This window comes from Ursus maritimus, unplaced genomic scaffold (assembly GCF_017311325.1).
Source record: "Ursus maritimus isolate PB19 unplaced genomic scaffold, ASM1731132v1 scaffold_14, whole genome shotgun sequence".
Lineage (NCBI taxonomy): Eukaryota > Metazoa > Chordata > Mammalia > Carnivora > Ursidae > Ursus > Ursus maritimus.
Genome location: NW_024423786.1, coordinates 9,098,323 through 9,110,438, shown reverse-complemented (window position 1 = coordinate 9,110,438; position 12,116 = coordinate 9,098,323). Strand labels below are relative to the sequence as shown.

General features: G+C 36.9%; 1 protein-coding gene across 4 annotated transcripts in view; it reads right to left on the bottom strand.

Annotated features, from left to right (window-relative positions):
* The window catches only part of RAD18 (RAD18 E3 ubiquitin protein ligase), a 102,259-nt gene that overhangs the window by 64,064 nt on the left and 26,079 nt on the right, over nucleotides 1-12,116 (bottom strand). For all 4 annotated transcript variants that reach the window (XM_040628529.1, XM_008697931.2, XM_040628527.1 and 1 more), the window contains one exon: nucleotides 213-550. In XM_040628529.1, the coding sequence (XP_040484463.1) occupies nucleotides 213-550 (338 nt within the window). The remainder of the gene's footprint in view (nucleotides 1-212; nucleotides 551-12,116) is intronic.

The window sequence follows — 12,116 nt, the reverse complement described above, 5'->3', positions numbered from 1 at the left end:
CAGCAATCAGCCTGAATTCCTATTCTCTGAGAGAGAAAGAGTATAAAAATATCTTGCAGCACTGCCTACATCAATTTCTGAGACTGTTATGTGAAATTTGGTTTGTCCTTTCCCATTCCATCCCCCTCAAGATGCTTATTTATTCTCAGGTCATATGGGATAAAAAGATTTCCATTAAGTGAGAAAATACATATATGAAAATACCTTCCTACCTTTGGTAACCTGTTTCAAAGTTGATGTAGAAGGTGTCTCAGGAACATGAGTATTAACAGAACACGAAGCTGCCTTTTCTACAGAAGGTGTCTCTTTGGTCTTCGAAGAAGTGCTCACCTCTTTCTGAGGGACGAATTTACTCTCATTCTCTTTTATCAACAACTCTGATGTGGAACCACCAGTTTCTCTGATCAAGAAATTCTCCATTAACTTGCTTCCTTGCTTTAAAGAATGTCTGAAGGCTACAGGAGTGTGTACTTTGGCAGCAAGGTTCTTTGAGGAGGAGGAAGCAGGAGATATGGGTGGTGATTCCAAGGAAAACTGCAACAGATGATTCCTTGAAGCACAAAAAACACAATGGATAATGAAGATGTCAAGTTATATACAATAAGTTAACTGACATAAGCTGTTTACCCAATTAACCCTTGCTTCTGTGAAATACAGAACTTTCTCCATAATGACAACCAAACCAAATCTGACTTAAAAAGCAGTTAATCTTTTATAAAGGAAAATGGAGATACTTCAGAATCTGGCCATGAAGAATACCTGGTATGAGACTTACTCTCCAACCATACATAACTTAAAAATCTGAACAAAACATACAAAACAAATGTTTACAGCATAGATTATAATCAATACGAGGCTGCAGTCACTGAAAGAAAAGAGAAACATGAGGTGATCCAACATTCCCCCAAGAATTTCCCCTGGAAGCATCTTCTTGGAGTTAGGTATTGAAATGAAGTCCAAAGAGAGACCAGAGGGAAGAGAGATCAGAGTTCCAAGCAAAGATGGCTAGGATTAGAGGGACAGGGTACTGGACGGGGGGTACCCACAGAAAGAGAACCCCAAAAATCTGCACAGAAATTCTCATCCATTCCTGATCATCTCCAGGGCTGCAAAAGCCTAAGACAGAGAGAGAACAAGAGAACCTCATAGGAAGCACATGCTGAGAATCTGAGATTCCCAAGGTCAGTGCTGAAAAGTTGCTGGAGTTTGAGCTCAGCCAAATTGGAAAGATCTTGGTATCCCAGTCATTCAGTTGAAACCCCACAAAGGCCACACCTTAGGAAAAAGGAACATACTCTGGGAATATAAAACATTAGTAAAACAAACCCAACAAAAAACTAAATAAGGCCCTAACAGAACAAAAGTGAAGAGCTGGTGGGAAGCCTGGAAGCCCCAGTCAGTTAACCATCTGACTCTCAATTTCAGCTCAGGTCTTGATCTCAGCATGGTGAGTTAAAGCCTCTCATTGGGCTCCACACCAGGCACGGAGCCTACTTAAAAAAAAAAAAAAAAAAAGAGTGAAGAGCTGGTAATTTAGCCACCTGTTGGAACAGAATCCAACATCGTTTAAAGGAAGATAATTCACAATCTCTGTAACATTTCATCAAAACACATTTAAAAATGACTAGATACGCAAAGCAGCAAGAAATCAGCCACTAATCAAAAGATGAAATAGTCAATGGAAGTAGATCCAGAGGTGATCCAAAGAGTGGCAATAGAAGGACTTCAAGATACCTATGATGACTATTAAAGAAAAAAGATGAAAAAAACAAATGAATAAAAAGATAGCATACTGTTAGGGGGAATTAAAATCCATCCCAAAAAGGATAAACAAAGAAAATAAAACATAGGCATATATTAATCAAACTGTTAAAAAATGAAAGAGAGAAAATCTTGTACACAACCAGAAAAAAAATAAGACATGCTACTTCTAAGGCAAGGTTTCTCGACCTCAGCACTACTGAATCAGATGCCTTTTTTGCTGTGAAAAACTGTTCCGTGTATTGTAGGAATGTCAGTAGCATACACCCCACTGTGGGGTTAAGACAACCAAAACCTAACCAAACATTACCAAATGTCCCCCGGGGGAGGGGTAAAGGGAAGGTAAAATCACTCCCAGCTGAGAACCAGTGCTCTTGGGGGACCTGGGTGGTGCAGTCGTTAAGTGTCTGCCTTTGGCTCAGGGCGTGATCCCAGCGTTCTGGGATGGAGCCCCACATCAGCCTCCTCTGCTAGGAGACTGCTTCTTCTTCTCCCACTCCCCCTGCTTGTGTTCCCTCTCTTGCTGGCTGTCTGTGTCAAATAAATAAATAAAATCTTAAAAAAAGAAAAAAAAAAAAAAAGAACCAGTGCTCTAAGAAACAACAAAAACATTACTGACTTCTCAACAAACACAATGAAAGCAAGAAGGTAACAGAATGACGTCATGACATCTTTATAAAGCAAAACTACCAAGAGTTCTATTTCCATTGAAAATAGTGTTCTAGGGTGTCTGGGTGGCTCAGACAGTTAAGCATCTGCCTTCGGCTCAGGTCATGATCCCAGGGTCCTGGGATCAAGTCCTGCATCAGGCTCCTTGCTCAGTGGGGAGTCTGTTTCTCCCTCTGCCTCTGCCTCTCTGTCTCTCATGAATAAATAAATAAAATCTTAAAAAAAAAAAAAAAAGAAAGAAAATAGTGTTCTAAAGTGAAAGCAAAATACACTCTCAAACTAAGAAAAGCTAAGAAAATTCCTCAATGGCAGACAAGAAATACTACAAGAAATATTCTTCGGCTTAAGGGAAACAATTCTAGAGGGAAGCACAAAAATGTCAGCAAGAATCAACAGCTCCAGAAATGGTAAATATGTGGGTAAAAACAAAACTACTGACTTTTCAACAACACTAACAATGTCTTGTGGGATTTATAACATACATGAAAGTAAAATACATACAAAAACATAGCAAAAAAAGGGAGATTGAATAATATAAAATACTGTGAAGTTCTTGCATTGTTCAGGACAATGGAAGTACTAATTTAGGGTACACTATTATTAGCATGTATTTTGTCATTTTTTTCAGTAAGGACTTAAAAGAGCGACACAGAGGTATAATGTAAAAACTAACAAAGAAAATAAAATATTAAAAAGTCTTAATATTGAAGAGAATGGGCAGGAATAAAGAAATAATTTTTTTTAAAAAAAGGAACAAATGGAACAAAGAGCAAAAAGGAACAAAAAAACAAAAAGCAACATGGCAAACTGTAATCACATTAAATGTAATAGATACATAGTCTGAAAGACAAAGATGGTCAGACTGGATTAAAAAATAAGATACAAAAGATGCAACTATATACTGTTTGAAAGAAAACACTTTAAATATAAAGACCCAGGAAGGGTAAAAATAAAAGGATGGGAAGAGATGTATCATGAAAACATGTACCATGTACTGATAAAAAGAAAGCTGATATGGCAACATTAATAACAGACAACATTAAGGCAAAAAGTATTATGAGACATAAAGAGGGACATCTCATTTTGATGTTATAGTCAATTTAATTCAAAGCCATAAAATCATAAATTATATTCACTTAATAGCACAACTTCAAAATGTATAAAGCAAAAACTGACAGAAAAGGAGAAACAGCCCATTCACAACATTGTTTGGTTTAAATAATAGTGTGTATAAATCTAAACACATCTTTCTAACTAACAAAACAAAAATCAGTAAGAATACAGAATATCTGAACCAACCCAATTAATCAAATTGATGTAATTAACAAAAAATATTACATCTGACAAATGCAGAATACACATTCTTTTCGAGTATACATGGCATATTTACCAGCACAGACCACATTCTGGGCCATAAAGTAAATCTCAACAAATTTACAAGGAATGAAATAATTCAGTGTATCTACTCTGACCACTGTGAATCCACATGACACTCAGTAACAAAAAAATAACTAGACAATCTCCAAACTTTAAGAGACGCACTTAAGTGTGTTAAGCACCACACTTCTAAATAACCCTTTAGGTCAAAAACAATGCAAATTAGAAAATATTCTGAGCTGAATGACAACTTCGAGGTTTGCTAAAACAGTCTCTAGAAAACAATTAACAGCTTAATAGAAAAACTGAAAATCAACATTCTAAGCTTCCAACATAAAACATTAGGTAATGAACAGCAAATTATACCATAAGAAGTAAATAATAACAGATATTAATGAAATAGAAAATAAGAATATAAGAGGAAATGAGCAAAGTCAAAGCTGGTTCTTTGAAAAAAATTAATGAAATTAGTAAACCCCTGCCAAGACTGAACAAGAAAAAAAAAAAGAAGTGAAAATGCAAACTACGAAAACAAAGACTTTTAAGGAGACATCATTACAAATCCAACAGAAATTAAAAGATAATAAGGGGATATTACGAATATTTTATATCAATGAAATCAAAATTTTAAATGAAATGGATAAATTTCTTGAAAAAGACTACTCATCAAAACTGCCAAAGGAAGAAACAGAAAATGTGAAGAGCAGTGTTATAAAGAAACCAAACTGTAATTAAAAACCTTCCTATAAAGAGAACTCCAGGCCCAGACGGTTTTGCTGCTAAATTCTACCAAATATTTATGGAAGAAATAATATCAATATTACACAAAATTATCCAGAAAAATAAAAAAAGAAGACTATTTCCCAGCTCATATTAAAGCCAGCATAACCTTGGTCACAAAATCTGACAAGCACATTGTAGGAAAATAAAATTATAGTCTAATAATATCTCAAATATAGACATAAAAATCATAAATGAAACATTAACAAATAAAATCTGGAGACAAATAAAAAAATATAATGCATCATAACCAAGTGGGATTTATTCCAGGAACACAAGTTGGTTTGCTATTTGAAAAATCAATGTAATTCACCACATTAGCAAAATAAAGGAGAAAAACTATACACTCATTACAGTAAATGCAGAAAAGCATTTGATAAAATTCAATACCCATTCATAATAAAAACACTTGAGAATGCCAGGAATAGAAGGAAACTTTTTTTTTTAAGTAGGCTCCATGCCCAGCATGGAGCCCAACACAAGGCTTGAACTCATAAGCTTGAGATCAAGACCTGAGCAGAGATCAAGAGTCAGATGCTTAACTGACTGAGCCACTCAGGACCCCCAAAAGGAAACTTTTTTAATCTGATAAAAGATACTCTCAAAAAAAACTATGCTAATATTAGAGTCACTAGTAAAGTTTTGGACGCCTCCTCCTAAGATTGAAAACAAGACAAGGATATTTCTACCACCACTATGTCTCTTCAAATTGTACTGGAAGCTCTAGGTTTTTGGTAAGGGAAAAAAAATACACACACATACACACACACACATATATATACACACATACATATATATATGCGCATATATACATATATATGTATATGTGTATATATATACATATACACACACACAACGCATATATATATATACACACACATACACACACACACAAATGGGAAAAAAGAAAACTTTTTATTTGCAGGTAACATGATTATGTCCATAAAAAATCAAAGACTTTACAGGTAACTAGAATAAGTGAATTGTTGCAAGACCCTCGATGTAATATCAATTAACAAAAATTAATGCCTATATATTAGCAAACAGAAAATGAAATTTTAAAATAAACATCACTTGAAATACCATCAAAAACATTAAATACCTAAGAATAAATTTAACAGAAATGAGTAAAATTTATTATCTTGAAAACTACCAAATTTGCTGAGGGAAATTTTAAAAAGGCCTAAGTAAAGAAAATACCCTATGTACTAGAAAACTCAACAATGTTAACACGCCACTTTTCTCCACATTTATTTATAGATTCAATACGATTCCAATCAAAATAAAGGCAACTTTTTTGGGGGTGGAAATGATACATTCGTTCTAACATTTACATGGAAATCAAAGGCCCCAGAATAAGAGTAGGCTTAAAGGAAACCAAAGTAGAGTACTTATACTACAGATGTTAAGAACTTAACGGCATAGCTACTGTATTAAAGACACTGTAGTATTAACTGAAAGAGACACAAAGAGAATGTGTCCAGAATTAGCCCAATACATGTAGTCACTTGATTTACAACAAAGGAGCCACTGCAATTTAGTGAATCTTCTTAATAAATGGTGCTGAAGCAACCGAGTATCTGTCGAGAAAAAAAATGAATCCTGACTCTTAACCTCCATCATACATAAAAATTAACTTGAATAGGTTCACAGGCCTACGTGTAAAAGCTAAAATTGTAACAATTCTAGGAAAAAAACATAGGAAAAATCTTTATGACCTGAGGTAGCCAAAGATTTTTTAGGCAAGATTTTTTTTTAAAAAGTAGTAATCATAAAAAAAGAGAGAGAGATAAAATGGACTTCGTTAAAATTAAAATGTCTATTCATCAAAAGACACCTTTAGAAAATGAAAAGGCAAGCCAGAGACAGAAAGAAAAAAAATACATATATATGACCAAAATACATAAAGAATCACAAATCAATAAGAAAAAAAACCAAACAATACCATTTCTAAAAATTGGAACAGATACTTCACCAAAAATATAAGAAGAGTAAATTAGTACACGAAAAGGTACACTAGTCATCAGAAAGTGCAAATTAAAACCACAATCATTACCATTTCACACCCAATAAAATGCTTACACAACTAAAAGGATTAATGTTACCAAATACCAAATACAGGATGTAGAGCAACTGAAATTCTCATTCTCTGCTAGTGGGGGTGGTCCAACCCAACTGGAAAACTGGCAATTTCTTATGACGTTCAATACACACCTTGCATATAAGCCAGCAATCCCATTCATAGACATGTACCCAAAAGAAATGAAATCGATGCCTGCACAAAGATTGCACACAAATGTTCACGGCAGCTTTTATCACGCTAGCCACAAACTGGAAATAATCCAAATTCATCAAGAGATGAATAGAAAAGCAAATTTTGCATATTCATACAACAGATACTACTCAGCAAAAAAGAATGCTTACTGATATAAGCAACAACAGACAAAAAAAGAGAGTATGTGAAACAAAAGAATAAATACTGTATGACTCCATTTAAATGCACCATAAGAACAACCTGTGATTAAAGAAACCTGAATGATGACTGTCTGGGGGGGTGAGGGAGGGAGTGACTAGAAGCAGAATAAGGCAGCTACGGTGATGGAAATGTTCTGTATCCTGACTGTGAAGGTAATTACACAGATGTATGCATAACCAAAATCCAATCACCAAATTCAAACTTACTCTATGTATTTCGCTATATGCAAATTTTATCACAGTTAAAAGAATCAAGAGATAATAAAAGTAAGACAATAATAATTTCAAAAATCTCACTGACATACTAACCAGGAAAGCTAAAATTACAATGATTGGAAAGACTTAAGTGTTGGTGAAGATGTGGAGCACATGGAACTCATATTTTGCTGGTAGTAGTGTACTGATTTTAATAATTTAAAAACTAGTTTTAAAGATACCAACAAATAAATGAATGCCTACTTTCTGATCTAGCAATTACACTTGTAGATATATGCCAAAAGAAATATACGCTAAAAGACATAAATAAGAATTTCAAAGCAGCAGTCTCTGGAATAACAAAAATCAGAAACAATCCAAATGTCTCCTGCTATTTCCACCACATCTGCAGTTATTTCCCTCTACTGAACTCTTAAACCCCTCAAAGTCATCCATGAGGGTTGGAATCAACTTCTTCCACACTGATGGCATCTACAATGGTGAATCCTTTCCGAAGGTTTTCAAATGACTTTACCTAGATCCATCAGAGGAATCGATATCTACAACAGCTACAGCCTTATAAAGCATATTTCTTAAATAATAAGACTTGAAAGTTGAAATCACTCCTTGATCCATGGGTTGCAGAATGGATGTTGTGTTAGCAGGCACAAAAACATTAATCTCATACATCTCCATTGGAGCTCTTGGGTGACCAGTACATTGTCAATGAGCATAACCATATTATAAACAGATGTCATCCAGGCTCTGTTGTTCCATTCACAGAGCACAGGCAGGGTAGATTTAGCATCATTCTTCAGGGCCCTGGGATTATCTGCATGCTAAATGAGCCCTGGCTTCAACTTCAAGTCACCAGCTACATTAGCCCCTAACAAGAGAGTCAGCCAGTCCTTTGAAGCCAGGCACTGACTTCTCTCTAGCTATGGAAGTCCTAGATGGCATCTTCTTCCAATAGAAGGCTGTTTTGTCTACATTGAAAATCTGTTGTTTCGCGCAGCCACCTTCATTTATGATCCCGCTAGATCTTCTGGATAACTTGCTGTGGTTCTGTATCAGCACTCGCTGCCTCATTTGGCACTTTTATGTTATGGAAACAGCTTCTTTCCTTCACCCTCACGAACCACCTGTGCCAGCATCACACTTCTCTTCTGCAGCTTGCTCACCTTTCCCCGCCTTCACAGAAGTGAAGAGAGTTAGGGCCTTGCTCCCCATTAGGCTTTGGCTTAAGGGAATGATGTGGCTGGCTTGATCTATCCAGACCTCTCAAACCTTCTCCATATCAGCAGTGAGTTTGTTTGCTTTCTTATTCACGTGTTCACTGGAGTAGCACTTTCAATTTCCTTCAAAAACTTGGCTGTTTGGCACAAGAGGCCTAGCTTTCAGCCTATCTCAGTTTTCAACATGCCTTCCTTACTAAGCTGAATCATTTCTTGTTTTTGACTTAAAGGGCGACATATGACTTTCCTCTCACTTGAACACTCAAAGGCCTTGCAGGGCTATTAACCAGCGTAATTTAAATACTGTTGTGTCTCAGGGAATATGGAGATGCGAGGAGAGGGAGAGATACGGGCAGAGAAATGGCCAGTGATTAGAACAATCAGAACACACACAATATTTGTCAATTAAGTTTGTGGTCATATATGGCTGCAGTTTGTGGAGCCCCAAAAACAATTACAATAGTAACATCAAATATCATTGACCACAGATCACCATAACAAATAATAATGAAAAAGTTCCAAATAGTTTAAGAATTACCAAAATTTGACACAAAGACACAAAGTGAACAAATGCTGCTAGAAAAATGATACTGATAGGCTTGGCTCAATGTAGGGTGGCCAAAAACTTTCAATTTCTCAAAAAATTAAATATCTGCAAAGTGCAGTAAAGCAAAGTACAATAAAACAAGGTATGATTGTACATGCTGATAAAAAAAAAAGTGGCAGACAGGGGCACCTGGGTGGCTCAGCGGGTTAAGCGTCTGCATACAGCTCAGGTCATGATCCCAGGGTCCTGGGATCGAGCCCCATGTCGAGCTACCCCCTTACTGGGAAGCCTGCTTCTCCCTCTCCCTCTGCCTGGGAGTGGCCCCTGCTTGTGCTCTCTCTCTCTCTCTGTCAAATAAATAAATAAAATCTTAAAAAAAAAAAAAAGGTGCAGACAGTTGCACTATTGCAAAGATAAAATTATGCCCCTTGCCAAAACTGAAACTCATTAACTTCTTCATGTGCCCGCTATTTTCGGGGTACTGTCAGCAGTGGAAATATAACAAAGAACAAAACCGTCTGTCCTCACAAAGTTTATACTATAGTAAGGGAAGAGATGGGAGACGCTCACGACATATATGAAAGTGCTGTGGCAAAAAAACGAAGCCAGTGAAGCCGTGCATGAGGAGGGGATGAGCTTGATACTCTTTACAGGATGGTCACAGAGGGCCTCACTGAGAGCATGACCTATGAAAAACAGGGCTGGAAGAGAGCGAAGGACCAAGCCACATGATTATCTGGGGAAACACTGTGTCACCAAGAAATAACAGTAAGTACAAAGTCTCTAGGGTCAGAGTATGATTGACATGTTTGAGAAAGAGGCTAACACGTGCCTGGAGCAGAATAAAGGAGGGGCAGAGAAGTGGGAGAGGAAGTCAGAAAGGGACAGAGGACTGCCACTGAGGGGAGAAGACTCAGGCTTTCACTCCAAATGAGATGGGATAACACCTCTGGACAATATTAAGCATGATCCGACTTTTTAAAGGACCCCTTTTTAAAGGATCACTTTGGCTGCTGGCCTCAGAATGACTATCAGAGGGCAAAAGCAGAAATAAGAAAACCACCAGAAAGTGATCACAGAAGTCCAAGCTGATGCTGGCTTGGACAGGATAATACCGGGAGGGTGATGAAAAGCTTCAGTTTTGGGAAGTCTGTTAATAATAAAGCCAACAGGATTTATTGACGGAGTGACAGACTAAGTGTGAAAGGGAAGGGTCAGGGATGACTTCGAGGTTTTTGGTCTGGGCAATTCAAAGGACAGAGCTGCCATTTAACAAGATGAGAAAGGCTGTGGGAGCAGATTTGGAGTGGGGGGTGGCAGGCAGTGTAGAGAATCAAGAGTTGCTTTGAAGAGGTCCAAGCAGAGATGTGAGGTCAGCAGTTGGATATATGAGTGTGAAGTTTTGGGGTGAGATCAAGCTGAAGATAAAAGTTTGGAAGCCATGAATGGACACATGGTATTTAAAACCATGAGACTACTGCAATTCACACATCTTAAGTATGAGCTGTGTGAAAATATTAATTCCAAAATGGATACTTAAACTCAATTGGTAACTTTTCCTTCCATTTCCATCCCTCCTATAAATTTAACTTAAAGAGAGTTGGTATTATAATGCCTAATAGCACTCATCATAGATGCTCAGATTTTGGGGGTGAATTACAGACCTTCAGAATAACTGTGACTCCATGAAGTACAGGAAAATCTTGCCCATTTGTTAACTATACAATAACCTTATCTCTTCAGAATGCAGCCAAGAATCAAGAATCAAAATAGGTTTTTGGGTAGACATGGGCAGTCATGAAATCCACGCGATCAAGTCCGTGGACTGCCTTAACTAGTAAAAGCCCCTGCAAATGCTGTTCTGACCCAAAACATGCAAACAGCAGTCTAGGACCATTTGGTTAAAAAAGCAGAGGCCCACCAAAGCACAAATTCTTATTAATACCTTAGGGCATCAATCTATAATATAGGGGAAGACAATATAAACGCAGGTAAAATATGATAATAATGACAGCAATCTTTTTAGTTCCTTTGTTCAGGTATTATGCTGGGTATCTTTTAGTATAACTCTTCATTTCTAATCTTTACAACAATCCCTGAAAGTATCAATATTACTATTCCCACTTTTCAGATCGGGAACAGAGGCCAGAGAGGTTTAAATATTTTGATCACAGTCACATCGTAACTAGAAGGGCCAGGACTAGAACCTAGTTGTGCCTGAATCCAAAGCCAGTATGCTTCAAACTATACCATAAGAAAAGGTATATTCTACATACTTTTATAAGATGCTAAGGGAATTATCTATTACAATTATCATCTAAAATGTTTAAATTCTGGGTCTCCTGGGTGGCTCAGTCGGTTAAGTGTCTGCCTTTGGCTTAGGTCATGATCCCACGGCATCGGGCTTCCTGCTCAGCGGGGAGTGTGCTTCTCCCTCTGCCTCTGCCTGCCACTCCCCCTGTTTGTGCTCTCTCTCTCTCTGACAAATAAATAAATAAAATCTTTTTAAAAAATAAATTAGAAAAAAATAAAATGTTTAAATTCTTAAACTTGGAGTAAGTACCTGGAGAAAAATTCATACCTTAATGGGGATAAACCAAAGCAGCAAATGATGCTCTACACTCCCAATCTGTAAAAATGATATTGAGGTAGACTGGCTGCTACACAAAAATACAGAAACAGTATTTTTTTACTTAGATCAAGAATGATGTTCCGCTTAGACAAAAATATTCTAAATAATTTTGTTCAACACCACAGTTCCTGAAGAACATTTATTTTATTTTATTTTAAAGATTTTATTTATTTGTCAGAGAGAGAGTGTGTGTGTATGTGTGCACAAGCAGGGGGAGAGGAAGGAGAGGGAGACAGAGAAGCAGGCTCCCCGCTGAGCACAGAGGCTAATGCGGGGCTCAATCCCGGGACCCTGGGATCATGACCCAAGCCGCAGGCAGATGCTTAACCAACTGAGCCACCCAGGCATCCCTGAATGTCAGTCTTTTGTCTGGAAAAATCTCTGGAATTATTTCCAATACTCTTTTATTTCAGTTTAGAATATTAAACTTTTTAAAATCATCATG